Here is a 19,519-nt window from a genome sequence, read left to right as displayed (position 1 = left end):
TTCCGGTCATTCCTGTTTTTTCGTGTGAACTTCCGACACGATTTCAAACAAGTAATTATTTTTTAGTATTTGAAAATAAATTATATTTTTTATATGCGCTGTCTAGTCTATTTACTTAAAATTCACGTAGATTCCATCTGAATAACAAGTAAAAAGTACGTGTAAATCATGTGGGGTTTATGCATTCTGTTTATGGTTTCACCTAAATATCACGTAAAAAGGTGCGTGAAAATCAGGTTATAATTACTTGACCAACACGTAGACGATTGACAATGAAGTTGAGACTAACACACTAACACATGAACGGCTTTCGAGAAATCGGCAAAAGTTACGTGAAAAGAAGGTGTATGAGGCACTTTTTCCGGTAATTTTTACGTGCATATTTTTTTCAAAGTGTACAAATGACAAGCGTCAAATAAAACAGCGCACTCCATCTCTTTAAAATGGAAGCTTGTTATTTAGACATTTAGTGATCTTCCTGCCTGTGCGTTCGAATTGCATTCGCAGCGCCAGCACACACACTAGCATGCATCAATTCCACCTTTACTCAAAAGATTGCGCTGTTCCCAGTCTTCTTGATATGATGGAAAGCTTCGTAAAGCCGCAGAACGCTATGATGTTCAATATAAAACAGATTCATAAAATCCTTTATCAACAGTCACATCAAACAGTACTTTTGAGGGCCCAAAAAATAATAAGAATAAGAAATCTGAATTTACTCTCGCAAAATCTGACTGAACGAGGTCAACACGCTGTATTTTTTACGCACCACAAAAAAATGAATATCAATTGATACTTACTGGTAATCCGGCGGAACCTGCGGAGAGTATTTCCTTCGATGGTGATAGGGAACATTTCCAACCGGCATTGGCACTTATTGGAGCCGCAATCAAACTGTTTTTTTTTTTATCCCAACAAGCCGTCGTTTCAACGACGAACCTCTTTCACAACAGTCACCAGCCCCTATGTAGAAATTTTGACATGCACCATTTCTAATTCGATTGCACTTCTTTTTTATTTCCATGGAGCATGACGAATTTGAAATTCAAACAAGGCCAATCACAAATTTACACAGAAATACCACTACCGATGACAACAAATCACTACTCATTTTAATTGTTCCCACTTAATTATATTTCTGGCCCACCACTCGTAGGCACTTCACTGTCGACGATAGCGCAGCCACTTGCAATTCGATTAGTTTGTTTCGGTTCGGTTACGATTCGTTGGAACAAAACATTTGCATCAATCAAATCGCCACAAAACTGCCGTCTGCGGTCGCATACAACCTGCTCCACCTACACTATTATAGAATTGCCGACTAAATCGGGAATCTCTTTTTAATTTATTCAAATTGCATCATCGCGCACCTATTCCAAGAGTGCAGGAGCAAATTCACCCTGAATCGTGCTGCACCTCTGCGAAAATCGCGTAAGCCCCGAATGGATATCTATCGACCGCCGCAGTTTTTAATTTCACTTCACCAACTACATCGCGACTAATTTTTACCCGTTGAAATTGTTTTCTAAAAACCAATGCTGTTGTAATCAAAACAAAACAGAGGAGTTGTCCACTGACGAATTATCCAGTACTTTTTTCACTAATACACACGTTCTATTCTTTTCATTGTCTGCCTTCCGTTTCCAACCGACTGGTAGCTTCTGGCGGTCCAAACGCCCACTCTGTCCTACCAGCTCGAGGCCATTCCCGGCAGCTGTGCCACAATATTCAAGGCAGAAAAAAATCTTTACTTGCACTTGAAAACTATATTACACAGTACGCTCGGTAACAAACTTTTCCCATGATTACAGGAAGTGCTGGCTAATACTCCGCCCTCAGTCGGCCTCCAACCGAACACTCGTTCCCAGCTTTAATTTCAAAGCTACAGGCCAGTACTAGAAGATCTACATAAAATATGTATCGTCTAATTTTTGCTCAACTAATATCGAAAGAGTTGCTGCTTTATGTCAGGCTCAAAATACAGTGCACACTTACACGCAAACAGAGTAAGTAGACGGTCTGCACACCAACACCAGCCAAAATGAGGGCACCAAAAACAAATAGTCTACAAAAATGTTCCTTCGCGAAATTTCCACTTGACAGCAACAACACGGTTTCCATCCAGCCGGCCAACCGAGCGAGAGAGCGACACCCACACAGGTTCACACACCACTCTGTAGTTACGAGGGAGCTTTCCACCACCCCCCAATGAAACATTGTAAGCACTGCTCGAAAGCCAGCTCGCCAGGACGGCAGTCAGAAGTTTTTTTTTCCTTTTTTTATTATGTTCAGATGAAAATCTCCAATAGAGAGCATTCGGATAACACATGCATTACTGGAATATAAGGAGAAGTTATTCCTATTACAAGGTTACAGAGCTCATTTCAATTCATCCTTTCTAGTAACTTGTGCAGGCGGTGCTGTATGAATATCTGAAATACGTATACATCGGTTTATGTTTCATGCTAATTTTCAAATCGTTACTGAGTCTATGAAAAGGGATAAAAGTTGATAAACAGTTTCAGTTAATCTCTCAGCTACGGTTGGTTGAGTAAATGTTTTGATGACACTAGTTTTTAGAACCGACCATTTGCGGACCCCAATTGCACTTTGCATCTTGCATTTTTATATGAGTAGAAGGATTGACTATGCAGAAATCCCTGAAAAAGCAACCCAAGCTACCAATTGAACTTGTGTTTGGTTTGCAACTTAACTCCAAGTAAGTAAAATGGATATTGTTATTTGTTTGGTTTATGTTTTAATACTGATCATTTTCTCATCATTTGAAAAGGCATGTCATAAACAGCGTAAAAGGTAGAAAAATGAGAAAAACTTTCACAACTACGGTTATTCGCCCACAGTAACTTTTGATTGTAAATCAGGCCGTTCTGGCACTTGTAAACATTTCATACAGTGTGATAGTGATACGCAGCTCTTCCTTCAATGTTTGGAAGCTTTCGTGATCAAAATATGGTTGTTTTTGTTTCAAAATGCAAAAAAACAACAAATTTCACTGAGTATCCGAAATATTGATAACACAACAGAAGTTCAAAAGGAGTGGTTCTTCTACACTAGGACGGCTGACGTGTGAAAACTGAGAAAGGCAGAACAAGATCGAAGTCTATCGGATCTAAAAACATCAACATAAACTGAGAAGCCTTAGTAATCTACAAAAATAAACATCAAGAAACGGCCGGCCTGGGTTCAAGATCACATTCCATTGACAATAAATGATGATTGGAAAAAGGTCAGACGAGTCCAAAACTATGTTATCTGGGTCTGACTATATTAAACGAAAATGGTGAAGGAGTGGGGAATGTCTAAAAACTAATGTTCGAAACCTCAGTTTAGCTCTGGATGTCGCACGACAGATAGGCAAATTTGAAATTACAGCGTGTGAAGCTAAACTATTATTGTTATCGGACAGAGTAGAGTGCCTGTAAATATATAGAGTGGCGACACTGTCAAAATTGGAATAAAAATTATCTGTCAGTGTTATTCCAATTGAGCAAACAACCTATTAAATACGTGTGGGGAAAAGAGTTCAGTGTTACCAGTGTTACCAGCGTTACTTTGGATGACACGGCGCCACTCTAGTTATATATAGGCACTCTAGGACAGATAACCTTGCCTATTGTGTTCAACCCTTTTGTTTAACTGCGAAGTGTCTACACTGGTGCTTTTATTTTAACCTTGTGCAACAAGATTATAATGGATGGAAACATGGCAGGTTCGAGAAAGGAAGCGCTCTGAAAACCGAAAGATGGATCCCGAACGAGACGAAGACACCTTACCGGAGTTGGATTTATCTTCAACACAGTTAGGAAAAACTGCTAACGTTTGCGGTAAAAAAATGGACAAAAATTGCCGTTTTCCATAGGTTTACCTTCATACGCACTGACGAAACTACCCTTGCAGCATCAATCATAGTAACACATGAGTCAGCAGAAAAAATTGACAGCTCTATCAGTCAAACTCTGACCGTGATGGCGAAAACAGTAAAGCTACTCCGTTAAGATGTGTGTGCGTTCAAGGAACGGTATTCCGTCGCATCGAAAACGGACATCGTGCGGCAATTCGTGGATACCGGATACGCCAATTCCGGCATCTACAACATCTTGGCACTACTGGACAACAATCAGAGCATCAAAAAAAAAAAGTTCGGTGTCGGACGGCCGACGACCCTGAGCGACAAGAAGCTCCAAAGTGCTGCGTGCGCTTAACCGGAAGGTCGGCAACCGGCCAAACAGTGAAAAAGTACCTGTCGATCAAGGACATACGAGTCAGGAAGCGGCAGTCTCGTCCACTGGTCTAGGAGTTTCAGGCAAATAAGCAGCGATAGATGAGATGGTCAAGTAGATTTTTCCAGCAAATCGCGACGTGGCGATGGTGATGGACGACGAGACCTGTCTCACCCTGAATAGCAACGGTTGGTAGTCACTTCGTATTTTACTTCCCTCTTCGAAGGAAGTAAGCTCAGAGGTGAAATTAGTTTTACACACCAAGTTCACTAAGAAGGTGCTTCTGTGGCTGACAATCAGCGAGAAGGGGATGTCAAAGCCGCCCTTCTTTAGTTTTACACACCAAGTTCACTAAGAAGGTGCTTCTGAGGCTGACAATCAGCAGGGAGGGGATGTCAAAGCCGCCCTTCTTTCGCACCAGACTGGCCATGAACATAAATTTATAGTACGGAGTGCCTGCCGGCAACAAATGGTTAATTGACAACCTGAAAGGAGCGTCAAACATAGCTTCGGCCCTCACAAGTTCCTATCTCACACCTCCGCGAGTCATATGATTACACTAGACTGCCGGTTGGAACATGGATACAACTGGTTGGTGTTGCCTGGGCAATGTTGTCATCCGACAATAGCTAAGTGAGAAGGTGCGACGCGATCATTGGCGCGTAAACCGTATTCCGGCGGTAGAGGAAATGCTTCGCCAACCTGAGCGTCTGTTCACCAAGATGGTGCGGCTCAAAACAGCGTCTGATCTCCATGTTAGGAGCGGCTGATCAACGTCTGGTGGCAGCGTGGGACTCTAAACAGAGCTGACACGATGGTCCCCCGGCGATACAGGGGGTTGGGGAAGGCCCAACAAGCCGCCCCGGAAAACAACATGTTACAAACAACGTAAGAGATAATACGGATCGGAACAATTGGCATAAACCTAGGCAACGAAATAAGGACTACGATTGGAAACTTGGGACATGGAACTGCAAATCGCTCTGCTTTCCAGGATGCGACAGGATAATCTATGACGAGCTACATCCACGCATTTTCGAACTCGTAGCGCTGCAGGAACTTTGTTGGACAGGACAGAAGGTATGGAGAAGCGGGCACCGGGCGGCTACTTTCTACCAGAGCTGTGGCACCACCAGCGAGCTGGGAACCGGCTTCATAGTACTGGGTAAGATGCGCCAACGCGTGATGGGGTGGCAGCCGATCAACGCAAGGATGTGCAAGTTGAGGATAAAGGGCCGGTTCTTCAACTACAGCATCATCAACGTGCACTGCCCACATGAAGGAAGACCCGACGACGGGAAGGAAGCGTTCTACGCGCAGCTGGAGCAGGTCTTCGATAGCTGCCCGTGACGGGACGTGAAAATCGTTATTGGGGACATGAATGCTAAGGTAGGCCGGGAGGCAATGTACAGACCGGTAATCGGACCAGATAGCCTGCATGCCGTGTCTAATGATAACGGCAATCGGTGCGTAAACTTTGCGGCCTCCCGTGATATGGTAGTCCGAAGTACCTTCTTCCCCCGCAAAGATATCCACAAATCCACCTGGAGATCACCCGACCAACAGACAGAGAACCAAATCGACCACGTTCTAATCGACGGCAGGTTCTTCTCCGACATCATCAACGTTCGCACCTACCGCAGTGCGAATATAGATTCGGACCACTACCTAGTAGCTGTGTGCATGCGCTCAAAACTATCGACGGTGTATAACACCCGCCGCAGTCGAACGCCGCGACCAAACATTGAGCAACTGCGGGACGCCGAGGCTGCACAGGATTACGCGCAGCAGCTGGAGGCAGTGCTACCTACGGAAGAGCAGCTTGGCGCAGCTACTCTTGAAGATGGCTGGAAAAGCATCCGATCCGCCATAGGTAACACTGCAGTAGCGCTACTAGGTACAAGGCCCCCGAATCATAGAAATGACTGGTTTGACGGCGAATGCAAACAGTTAGTCGAGGAGATGAATGCAGCACGGGCGAGAATGCTGCAACACCGCACGAGAGCGAACGTGGAACGATACCGACAGGCACGGAACAGCCAAAACTCAGTCCTCCGAAGGAAGAAGCGCCAGCAAGAGGACCGAGATCGCGTAGCGATGGAAGAGCTGTACCAAGCTAACGACACTCGGAAGTTCTACGAGAAGCTGAACAGCTCCCGCAAAGGCCTTGTGCTTCAAGCCGATATGTGCAGGAGCTTGGACGGCAACCTCCTTACAGACGAGTGTGAGGTGATCGAAAGGTGGAGGCAGCACTTCGACGAGCATCTAAACGGCGAAGCAGTAGAGTGCGAGGACGGTATGGCAATTGATCTTGGTGCCCGAGCAGAAGACATCAGAATTCCAGCCCCCAATCTTCTAGAGGTGGAGGATGAGATTGGTCGACTGAAAAACAATAAAGCTGCTGGAGTGGATCAACTTCCCATCGAGCTATTGAATTACGGTGGAGAAACACTGGCTAGAGCCGTGCACTGGGTCATTGTCAAGGTTTGGGGAGAAGAACGAGTACCGGAGGAGTGGATGGAGGGTATTTTGTGTCCCATCTACAAAAAGGGCAACAAAATGGAGTGCTGCAATTACCGGGCAATCACTCTGTTGAACGCCGCCTACAAGGTACTCTCCCAAATACTTTGCCGTCGACTATCACCATTTGCGAAGCAGTTCGTGGGGCACTACCAGGCGGGATTTATGGGTGCCCGCGCCACCACGGATCAGATATTCGCGGTTCGGCAGGTTATGCAGAAATGCCGCGAATATAACGTGCCACACATCTTTTGTTCATCGATTTTAAATCGGCGTACGACACAATCGATCGGGACAAGCTATGGCAAATTATGCAAGACTACGGATTTCCGGACAAACTGACGCGGTTTGTCAAAGCGACGATGGATCGAGTGATGTGTGTAGTTCGAGTTTCGGGGGCACTCTCGAGCCCCTTCGAAACCCGAAGAGGTCTAAGGCAAGGTGATGGTCTCTCGTGCCTACTGTTCAACATTGCCCTGGAAGGTGTCATTAGAAGAGCGGGGATTAACACGAGTGGCACGATATTCCAAAAGTCGGTTCAACTGTTTGGTTTCGCCGACGATATCGACATTGTGGCTCGGACCTTCGTGAAGATGGTGGATACGTACATCGGACTAAAGGCTGAAGGGACGAGACGGAGAGGTCCACAGCGGGCAAGGTGGTTCGATCAGGTGGAAGACGACCGGCGGACCCTACACAGACTGCAGAGCTGGCGAACTGCAGCAATGGACCGAGTGGAATGGAGACGACTCTTACGTACAGCAAAGGCCCACACCACGGCTTGGGACTGTTTGGTAAGGTAAGAGGCACAAGGTGTCGACTTGCTGTCATTTGTTGTTTGTTTACCGCGACGTCGTAGTAAAGTTGTTTGCGAGAGGTGAGCGACCAGGCGACCTATCCCGGCGATTGAAATGCCACGGGGTGAAGCGGAATTCCATCCCTAGAGACAGTGGTAATTCGCGGCAAAAAAGTTGAAAATTCGCGGGTGGCAAAATAGAAAATATTCGAATTTCGCGGTAGTTTCGCGGCATCCTTTTCCTTCAGAAAATACTGAATAAAGTAATTTTTCTGTTTCATGTTATTGGTTGCGTAGAAAACGACCTTCCATTGCCACCATCTAGGTGCCCATTTATCTTTAGCTTTGTCCTTGTTGCAGGTTTTCATGAATTTCGTAGGTTGCAAATCCAAATGTTTCATAAATGTCATAGAATGTTGCTGTTTTTTATTATTTTCGCGGCATTTCGCGGGTTTTTGTGAATTTCGCGGTCGAAGATAGAATTCGCGGAATTCGCGGCTTCCGCGAAATCGCGACTTACCATTGTCCCTACTTATTACCATCCATCGGTGCCGGGAGACGGCCTCGACCAAGGAGATTAGCTGACACATTTTGGAACCTGGAAGAATGGACACCGTATTCTTACTGCGCGAAATGAACAGAAGTAGGTCAAAATATGCTTCGGCTTTGCTTGGGTGACGAAGACTGCAAAAAGTCATCCATAAGCACTAGTAGCGTAGCTAGGGGGGTGCGGTTGGTGCGGTCCGCACCAGGCCCACCACACAAGGGGGCCCCAAAATCTTGCGAACACCGAACCGGTCTAACTGCCCATCTGAACTTAACCTCATGCTGGGTGCTTCGGTCGATGATTCAGCACGCGAAGAATGAAGAACACCACCACAGAGCCGATATCTCTTCGTTGGTGTTTTTCTAAAGTTACATAGAGCGCACGGTGTAGCCCCGAATCATTTTGCTTACTTTTATTCTTCGTGGCATCTTCGTCTTTTTGTACTCTGCTTCTCTTTGCTATGTATATTACACGTTACAGCCAGGGTTGCCACTTTTATATCTGTATTTTTCTTTGAAAATATCTGTATATCTGTATCTCGGGCCAAAAAATCTGTATTAAAAATCTGTATTGAGCAAACTCAGAATCTTGGATGGAAAAAATTTACTTACAGAACATATTTAAACAAATTCATTCTTCTCTACATGATGTTCATACAGGATTTTGTTAAATTTATTTTTTAAAGTTTTCGTTAATTTAATATTAGAATCTCCTTCTTGTTCTGCAACGTAGCTTTCAGCTTTTAAAATTGAGATCATTAGCTTAGGGGCCATGCAATTTCTGGTTTCAATTATATATTAAAAGTATGCGTTCTAAACAAACCGAAGAGTGTAGATTTATATAAAAAATTCTCACAAATGATCTGTAATAGAAACTTGAAATTACCATCCCGCCTAATGGTGTTCAACAGCTCAGACCAAGTTAAGTCATTTGTTTCAATGAATCTTCCGGTCAAAAAGGTTTTTTTTCATGCGTGCGAAATTCGTTAGACAGCCCTTGTCAGTCAGTTATTGTTACGAATTTGGGGAATTATCGCATCATTTAAATTTTCCAATTCCACGAACGATTTAAGATTACTTAAAGCTGCCATTTTTATAACAGGATCGGTGAAATCGCACCTCTTTGCAATTTGTTTTACGAATTTTGAATAGAAATCCTGACAAATATTTCAAAACGTTCGTTTTCGGGCTTCGTTCAAGTCACATTCCATTTCTTCTGTATCGATACCTACATAATCCTGATGTTGTTTTTTTTTTACAAAACTTTGAAAATCGAATCGAATTCTACCTTTAAAATTGATTTCAGTTCATTGGTATAACAAAAAAATCTGTAAAATTTATCGCGTGCGTCGTACGCAGAGGATCGCGATGTTTGGCAAGAAATATACTCATGGTTAGTTTTCGTAATAAGCGCGCAACATTGTTATATTCTGTTTTTCAGGTGTGTTTTTCGCGGGATCGTATCGTTTTTTTTTAGAGCAGACAAAGTGTGTACGAGAAACGTCGTTGGTCGATCAATTAGGTAGAAAATGTCCGGTTGACCGAACCCCTGGTGACTTCGCGTCGATACCTTCATGAGGTCAAATTATCTGCAGATAGATCAACAACGCGCAATAGATTTTGGTGTAAAGAGGATCACCTTACGAGGAGATATCATATCATTTGAAGTTGTCCCAATTTGATCAAAGGTCCAGTATCCTTGCGTACGGTTTATTGTTGCGGTGTTACATTGTAAAACAGAATAAGTTCGAATCGCATTATGAATATCATGGCGGATATAATGGACTTGTTCGCGCGATACTTGTTCTAAAGAACCCGACACTTGAAACCAGCGCATCGTTTACCAAAACGAACCCTGCTGTGTACCTTGCCCTTTCTCCAACATCCCAGTGATTTCTCGTGGAAGTGCAGAGGTGTTCTCGGCTTCCAATAAGCGAGTATCACGTCAACATTTTCCTATACAAATTCCTTCTTTGACCTGCGTTTTATAGGATGCGGCCGGCGCTAGTATTGCCTAATATATAGATTAAGGTCACCAGATTTTACACATTGAGGATGCATGTTGGTCCCAAGCATCATCTCAATGTGTAAAATCTGGTTCTCAATGTGTAAAATGTTGGTTCTCTGTGTAATTACAGCTGATCTGGCAATAACGGAGTAGCAACAGCGGGCGGTCAATCATACTCATGCTCATAACAAGAAAATCTGTAAATTCTGTATTTTTGGCAATATTCTGTAATTCTGTAATACAGATTCTGTATTGCTTTTTCAGTTTAAAAATCTGTAAAATACAGAAAAATCTGTATATGTGGCATCCCTGGTTACAGCTAGTGCAGAGGGTGAGCGCTGACGATGTATGCGGGTGAGTGGGTGACTATATATTTGTGTTGTTTTTGAACTTAAATGTCATGAATTCAATGAAATGAAATTTAATGTAATAGAGCAGCAAAATAATGTTCTGTTTAATAGTTTCAAAAGAACATGCCGTGAAAATTTTTTACCTGTAGCAGTTGCAATTATTCGAATTTGTTTGTTTCATTTAAAGAAAGCATGCGTTTCGGTACATATTTCCTGTAATATGAGGCTTAAATTGCGTTATATTTTAAATATCTCTTCACAGATCAAAACAAAACGAAAAAGAAAAAAATGCTCAACGTGCCTACAGGTGTCTAGACGAACACAAGATTATCGCATTGCATTCGTAGCTTTTTTAGCTATTGCACCGAGCTGGTGCTTGCTACGAATGTCACATAAGACGATAATACGCTCGTGGTGCTTTGTGTCTATAATTTGGCGATGTCACCGAGCGGCTCGGAGCGGTGCTTTTACCAAGTCTGGAAAACGCTGTCTATCTGTGTTGCTGTATGGCTAACGATAACATGAAACAAAGCCAGGGAAATAATCTGCGTTCACGCGAAACTATATGCACCCGAAAATAGTTGATCAAGTTTCTCTAAGTTAAAGTTGATCAAGAACTATTTGAGGTCAACGATGAGTAACTTGAGATTAACAAACCTTGCCATTTTATCAATCGAACGTGAAATTACTGATTCCATTGATTTTGAATCTGTAATTTCTGATTTTGCCAACCAAACGGCTCGAAAAGTGAGTATTTAAATACCTGATTATTGACTTTGCGGACAACGGAATAAATAAGTAGAAAAATCTAAGGTTTTTGTTTGTCTCGAATCCTTTTATGGAAGAAAAAACTGCCCAGTCATTTTCATTTGGGGCCCACATTTTTGTTACCGCACCAGGCCCACCAAACCATAGCTACGCCACTGGTAAGCACAGTTAGAATAAAAACCATACTTGATGCGCCGCGTAACTCGTCACGCGTGTTGTTCACAAACAAAACAGTACGGCGCACAGTGCAACGTTCCATAGACCAAAATCAAAAAAGTGGATTTCTTATTGAACCAATTCTGTATGCTAGTATGTTTTATACATGTTTGAGACATACTGTAATGATATTAGTAATCTCCCAAGTTCACTCATGCGATTATGGCATGCATCTACTGCGAAGTGGTTTCAACTATTCAAGTAACACGTTATTTAAAAAAAATCTTAGTTTTCAAATTAATTTTCTTTATACTCTATATCGTTTCATGTTAAAACCAAGATGGCAACGGTAGAAACATGTAACTACTACATTTCACATGTTACTATTTAGACATAACGTAGCGCATTTGGAAGTTAAAAGCTTCTTAGTCATGCTTATTAATGCTAAGAGAAAAAAGACACTTTCGATTTAAAATCGATTGTCAAAACAAGTACCCCAAAGTACCTCTCTGAATTTCACTTTTTCCTCTTATTTGGAACGTCTTTCAAACTTTGGAAGTGATTGCCATTGCTCAAGTTTGCTCTTTCAACCGAAATTCGCGTTTTCGAATGATACCTCTGGAACCAAGAGTGAGCGATTTGTCGGACATCTGTCCCTTATTTTTATGTATAACACGTAATTTATATGCAAAACACATAAAAGATTTCTGAATTAACAATGTCTAGATGTTTTGTAACAATAAACCGTAAATAAACACAATTAAAACAGAATAAAATAGAAATAATCATAAAAACTGAATGTGATGGCGTTTAGGTCACTTTTTCATCGCCTAGAAATTATTTTAAAATGCTTTTCAAGCCTTTTATCTCGAAATGAATAATATTCTTGGAAAATTATCATTCTATGCTTCTGTACAAAAAAATGGCGTTTGAGACATTTTTGCGATGACGTATTTGACATTCGTCAATTGTGCAAATAGTAGCTCTCATCGGTACTTAACATTTTTCGTGTCACACCAATTGAAAAAAATACTAGAATGGCTGTTTTGATTTTTGTCCCGCGTTCCCATACATTCAACGCACTGTGCGGCGGAGCGAACGCCGGAGATGTTCTTAAAAGCATACTTAAGTGGGATTAATCCCACATGTAATGTGCTAAAACAAGGATAGGCCGAGGAGAGGCCAGTAGAGTAACAGAGATAGGCGGAGTGTGTTCTCCAGGGTTAGAGTTTTTAGTTATATTGTACTGAAGAGTCAATCATAAATTAAACGCGATTCCGTGTGGCCCTTCTGACCGCACATACAGGATTTCTGATTCGTATTTCTTTCGTCCGTTATCACATATTCTGGTGGGCAGTCGAAGTGACCCCCACAACCTGGTGACAGCGATGAGAGGAACTACCGCTAAGAAGAACGAACTAAATAAAGTGAAATCAAGTGCTTTTACTACATTCCGAGTTGTGCTCTCGTCGTGTTCGGTCGAAATTTTAATTCGATCTCGATAGTGCCGACCAGTTAATCGCCTTCAAGGTCACCGTGCATTGTATTGCGTGTGCACTGCTGCTCGTTGCCGTCGTCTATTGAAGACAAAGGAACGCATCATCGCCTATTACTACCGTACGCCACAGACTGTACGTTGTGTCGCTACTGCGAGAGATCCAGTACCCGGCGTACTGCTGTTTGGCTGTACTGGTGCTGCTGTGTGGCTGGAGCGGCTGCAGCTTTTGCTAGCGGATTCTTGTGTGAAAGACTGGAGATTGGCATCGCCCGTGCGCTGATTGCGGTGGAGAGCGGCTGCAGAAGATAAGTAGTTTTTTTTCTCTTGGTTTTTTTCTACAATATTATTTGTTGATTGGCATTTTGCGTGTGTGGCTTACGCATCCAACATGGACGACGAACGCGGGGATGAAAACCCGCTCGTTCTACCGCCTAGCCCTCCAGGATACAAAGTTCCAAGGGTTAAGAATGGAACCCCGCAGAAAGCTACCCATCGGCTTAAGCAGTATCCGGAGGGCAAAGTTGGTATTGGGGCTGTATTTTTCCGGCCGAAAGTGAAAGCATTGAACACGATGCAAATATGTAAAGATCTGGCACGGTTTACAGCCGTGACTGAAATTACCAAAGTACGCCCGAATAAGCTGCGTGTTTTGGTGTCCGACGAGATTGCTGCTTGTGAGCTCTTCACGCGGGAGTACCACGTGTACATTCCAGCTCGCGTAGTTGAGATTCACGGTGTGGTCAGCGAATCGAGTCTGACTGTCGAGGACCTGTTGAAGGCTGGAAAAGGCCTCCTCAAGGATTCTAGCCTTGAACCTGCCAAGATACTTGAATGTAAGCAATTACATTCAGTATCGCTCGACAAGGGTGTAAAAACTTACACCCCTTCAGACTCTTTTCGCGTGACTTTCGCCGGGTCTGCTCTGCCGAGCTATGTGCTCGTGGACAAGGTGCGTCTGCCCGTGCGCTTGTTTGTACCGCGGGTAATGAATTGCCTCAAGTGCAAACAGTTGGGCCATACGGTCTCCCACTGTGGCAATAAAGCACGTTGTGGCAAACTGGCAAGTGCGGAGAGCAACATGCGGATGACGCCTGTAATAAGGGTGCTGAAAATGCCTTTATTGTGGGCAGACTCCGCATGAGCTGTCTGCATGTCCCGCGTACAAACAGCGCCAAGACAAGATCAAGCGGTCTCTGAAAGAGCGCTCTAAGCGCACTTTCGCAGAAATGCTCAAAGAGGCCGCTGCCACCAAACTGGTTTCCCCGAATCTCTTCGAGGTCTTGCCATCCGATGAGTCTGATTCTGACGATTCAGTTGGGGAATCTTCTTTTGTTGAACCCGGGAAATCTAGGAAGAGGAAAAACCTTTCTTCTCCTAGGCTTCCTAGGAAAGGACAGAGAAGGTCTCCATCTGAAGTGACGGATACTAAGAAACAAAAAAGTGCTGTAGAAAATCCGAAGCAAACTCCTCCGGGATTGGCAAAACTGAATTCAAATAAGGAGTTTCCAGCACTTCCAGGAACATCAAAAAACCCAACTGTTCCTTCTTTTTCGTCCAAGATTCAGCTAGAATCTGGACTGCTGAAGTTTTCAGATATTGTGGACTGGATTTTTGAAAATTTCAACATAACTGATCCTCTTAGAAGTCTTCTGCTGGCATTTCTACCAACAGTTAAAACGTTTTTGAAGCAGTTGACTGCTAAATGGCCCCTCCTTGCAGCGATCGTATCCTTTGATGGCTAATTCATCGGCTGAGATGAAGGATTCTATCTCTATTTTACAGTGGAATTGTAGAAGTATCATCCCCAAAATTGATTCATTTAAAGTTTTGATTAATAAGCATAAATGCGATGCATTTTCCCTCTGTGAAACTTGGCTCACTTCAAATGTAGATCTTAGCTTCCATGATTTTAATATAATTCGCCTCGACCGAGACACCCCTTACGGAGGAGTACTTCTAGGGATTAAGAAGTGTTATTCCTTCTATCGTATTAACCTTCCCACGGTCCCAGGCGTCGAAGCTGTCGCATGTCAAATGACAATACAAGGTAAAGAGTTTTGTCTTGCCTCAATATATATTCCTCCCAGAGCACAGGTTGGGCAACGGCTGCTCTTTGATTTAATAGAACTTCTTCCCTCACCACGTTTGATTTTGGGAGATTTCAACTCTCACGGCGTGGCTTGGGGTTCCTCTTCTAATGATAACCGTTCCTCTTTGATCTATAACCTCTGCGACGAGTTCGACATGACAATATTAAACAACGGGGATATGACACGCGTTCCGAAACCTCCAGCGCGCCCCAGTGCTTTAGAATTATCTTTATGGTCAACATCGCTACGGTTGGATTGCATATGGAAGGTAATCCTTGATCCTCACGGTAGCGATCATTTGCCTATTCAAATTTCAATTGATAATGGTTCAACTCGCACGCGATCAGTTGATATTCCGTATGACCTCACACGGAATATCGATTGGAAATTATACGAGGAAATGATATCAGAAGCTGTTAGTCGATTCAACATCACCCACCACTTGAAGAATACAACCTCCTCGCGGGCTTGATTCTCGACGCCGCGTTGCAAGCCCAAACGAAGAAATATCCCGGCGTGACGATCAAAGAACGGCCTCCCACTCCGTGGTGGGACAAAGAGTGCTCTGATGTCTACACGGAAAAATCCGACGCGTTTAAGGCCTTCTTTTGGGTGAAAGGTCAACCCGACGACTTTAAGCGGTATTTGGAGCTTGAGACCAAGTTCAAAAGCTTGGTCCGAGCAAATAAACGTGGATATTGGCGCCGGTTCGTAAACGAAACGTCGAGGGAGACATCGATGAGCACTCTTTGGAACACTTCTTTCTTCACTTTGGCATCTGTGTTCTTGGACATTAGGGGGCTTTTGATTCCGTTTCTATTGACATTCTTTCGGGCAAACTTCACCGACAAGGATTTTCACCGATTTTGAACAATTTTTTGCATAATTTGTTGTCCGAAAAGCATATGCATTTTACGCATGGCGATTTGGCAACTTTTCGTATTAGCTACATGGGTCTTCCCCAGGGCTCATGCTTAAGCCCCCTTCTTTACAATTTTTATGTGAATGACATTGACGCATGTCTGGCAAATTTATGCACGATAAGACAACTTGCAGACGACAGCGTGGTCTCTGTTACAGGAGCCAAAGCTGCCGATTTGCAAGGACCATTGCAAGATACCTTGGACAATTTGTCTGCTTGGGCTTTACAGCTAGGTATCGAATTCTCTCCGGAGAAGACTGAGACAGTAGTTTTTTCTAGGAAGCGTGAGCCTGCTCAGCTTCACTTACAGTTAATGGGTGAAATTTCTCAAGTTTTGGTATCTAAATATCTTGGTGTCTGGTTCAATTCGAAAGGCACCTGGGGATGTCACGTTCGGTATTTGATGAAAAAATGTCAACAAAGAGTGAATTTTCTCCGGACAACTACTGGATCATGGTGGGGCGCCCACCCAGGAGACCTCATAAGGCTTTACCAAACAACGATATTGTCGGTGCTTGAGTACGGGTGTTTCTGCTTCCGCTCCGCTGCAAACACCCATTTAAACAAGCTGGAACGATTGCAGTATCGTTGTTTGCGTATTGCCTTAGGTTGCATGCATTCGACCCATACGATGAGTTTGGAAGTTTTGGTGGGCGTTCTCCCATTAAAAGACCGCTTTTGGGATCTGACTACTCGTATTCTCATCAAATGTGAGGTTTTGAACCCCTTGGTAATTGAAAATTTCGATAGGCTAGTTGAACTTAATTCTCAAACCCGTTTCATGACTGTATATTTCAATCACATGTCTCAAAGTATAAATCCTTCCTCATACACCTCCAATCGTGTCAACTTATTAGATACTTCTGTTTCTACTGTGTTTTTCGATACATCCATGATGGAAGAAACTCGTGGAATCCCGGATCATCTACGCGTGCAGCAGATCCCTAAAATATTTTATAACAAATATAAAAACATCAACTGCGACAATGCGTTTTATACTGATGGATCACTTCTCAACGGGTCCACTGGCTTCGGTATCTTCAACAATAATTTTACCGCCTCCTACAAGCTCGATAATCCTGCTTCTGTTTACGTCGCAGAATTGGCTGCAATTCAGTATACCTTAGGGATTATTGAAACAATGCCCACGGACCATTATTTCATCTTTACGGACAGTCTCAGTTCTATTGAGGCTCTCCGATCGATGAAGGATGTAAGGCACTCTCCGTATTTCCTGGGGAAAATACGGTAACATCTGAGTGCTTTATCCGAAAAATCTTCTCAGATTACCTTAGTGTGGGTCCCTTCTCATTGTTCCATTCCGGGCAATGAGAAAGCGGACACTTTGGCTAAGGTGGGCGCAACAAACGGTGATATTTATAACAGACCAATTGCCTACAATGAATTTTCAAAATTTTCACGTCAGAGTACACTTGTCAACTGGCAGGCCTCGTGGGATAAGGGAGAACTGGGGAGGTGGCTACACAGCATCATCCCCAAGGCTTCCACCAAACCTTGGTTTCGAGAGTTGGATGTAGGACGAGATTTCATTCGCATGATGTCTCGGATTATGTCCAACCACTACGGGCTAGATGCACATCTCTTGCGTATTGGGCTGGCGAGCAGTAATCATTGCGTTTGTGGATTGGGGTATCAAGACATTGAACACGTGGTTTGGGTGTGTGCTGAATTCTGCGGCGCCAGATCTCTACTTTTGGATACCCTCAGGGCCCGAGGAATACAGCCTTATGTGCCAGTTCGTGATATTCTCGCTCAGCGAAACTTGCACATGCTTACATGCTACATGTTTATAGCTACTTGAAGAGCATCAAGGTGCCAATTTAACAGCGAAACAAAAAAAAACATGTTAGTTTTAGTATTAGATTTAGTTTCAGCTCGTAGTCGGCAGCGAGGGTAAAGAATTTACCTTTTGATTATAAGATATTCTAGACCATAAGGCATTAGATTTAATTGGCTCCGTAAAACATTAATTTGTATTGTGCCGTGTCAAATAAATGTTGTGTGAACAAAAAAAAAGTGCTTTTACTTCAATTGGTCATTGAAGTTAACAAATACACATAACAGCCAAGTCGGCTTAACATTCAATTGGAAAAATATGAAGATAGAGATATATTAAGTGAAAGTGCAACAAGAGCGAAGAAATCAAGAGCCAATCGATTGCAAAAATAACATCGGAAATAACATCGGTTTTGTGCGAATGTAATTCAGCAAACAGTGAATGTGATAAGAAGAGGGAACCTACGTAGAGAAAAATAACCGTGCAAAACGACAAGAAAATAAGTGCAAAACGAGAAGAAAATAAGTGCAAGCGAGGAAAAAAATAAAATAAAAGAAGGAGAGTTGACACAAAGTGTAAAGCGTTTTTTTTTTTTTTTTTGAAAATGTAGGGTAGGGAGCATATTCTAAGCAGCTTTAGGAACCACCTGTGTATTCAGACGAAATACTCGAAATGTGTTTGGTGAAATTCAAGCAGTAATATATCAATCTGTTCGTTATCGTTTTCTCTACCAGAACTTGTTTACAGATTGTAAAACAAAGTAAGCAAACTTTAACAATAATCAATTAAAGTTACCAATCAAGAGACACTACTCCAACCACCCCGAACCTATTTTAAGCAGTCTCTATCTGTTTTGCAGGCGTTTTTTTTGCAGCACCCGAAGTGGCTCCTGAATGTCTGCAATATAGGTCGATTTGTCTCAAATGATGTTTGTTCACAGATTTCTTTGTGATTAACGGTATTTCTTATATTCGTAAGACAGCTAGTCAATCAAAGTTTTCGTTTCCATCATTTAAATTGTCCTTTGATCAAAAAGCAGGAGTTTGAGGCCTGTTTTCTGTGACTGATTAAAACAGGCGCTACTGCTTAAGCCGTTCCTTACCCTATTTGTTGGAGAAAATAAACAGGTGAAAAAGAAGAAACTGAAAACCCCGCAGAAAACCTTGGAAGAATACTGGAATTTTTTGTGTGCTGAGCTGGAAGCTGAGTTTCTGCTTTATTCGGTTAGTGTTGGTAGCGACTCTCACTGTGTAAAAGCTGGATCACTCGTTAGGATGAATCGTTTGGCGGAACCTTTGAAAGGCAAAAAGTGCGTTATAATTCTGGTAAGAGCAAGCCCACCAGTGGCTAAATTGAAGTTTCTAAAGCTAGTTTGGCAACTCCCACCATAACGCGGCAACCGCACCGGGCGTTGCTATGTTGGTTTGGGAAATAACAATCCTCACCTCGAAGCGAGTTATAAATTTGGCAACGCGATAGCAACGAGCCGAATCGTTGCTATTTGACGAAATGTCAAACTGTTTTTTTTTGTGCTCGATAGTGAATGTTCGTAATAATATTACGAAGATGATGAGTGTTTCGAATGCGGACTCAATTGGTCGGACTCGGAAGACGAAGTGTTTTGCCTCGCTTGTTAAACACGTCGTAGGACGCAAGTGTCGGCGTGAACCACTACTCAATTTTATTTTTGATTGAGCTGAAATTTTGCACAGGGTGTTTTTTGCGGGCAGGTAAACATTTTGTATAGGTTTTTTTTATTGAGATGACCATTTTGGTTGGCATTTTGGTCTGCAACCTACACGATGCGGAAAGCTCAAATCCTGGAA

At 42.9% G+C, this 19,519-nt stretch overlaps 1 protein-coding gene across 8 annotated transcripts in view; it reads right to left on the bottom strand.

Moving 5' to 3' along the window:
• Nucleotides 1-19,519, bottom strand: part of LOC129721020 (FERM domain-containing protein 8) — a 147,929-nt gene that overhangs the window by 124,086 nt on the left and 4,324 nt on the right. The window contains exon 2 of one of the 8 annotated variants that reach the window (XM_055673068.1): nt 801-2,300. In XM_055673068.1, the coding sequence (XP_055529043.1) occupies nt 801-868 (68 nt within the window). In that variant the 5' untranslated portion in view covers nt 869-2,300. The remainder of the gene's footprint in view (nt 1-800; nt 2,301-19,519) is intronic. The other 7 variants (XM_055673059.1, XM_055673075.1, XM_055673085.1 and 4 more) reach the window with 7 other exon arrangements.

The sequence above is a fragment of the Wyeomyia smithii genome, chromosome 1 (genome assembly GCF_029784165.1).
Source record: "Wyeomyia smithii strain HCP4-BCI-WySm-NY-G18 chromosome 1, ASM2978416v1, whole genome shotgun sequence".
NCBI lineage: Eukaryota > Metazoa > Arthropoda > Insecta > Diptera > Culicidae > Wyeomyia > Wyeomyia smithii.
The sequence above is the reverse complement of the archived record's forward strand: the minus strand, read 5'-3'. Positions and strand labels throughout refer to the sequence as shown.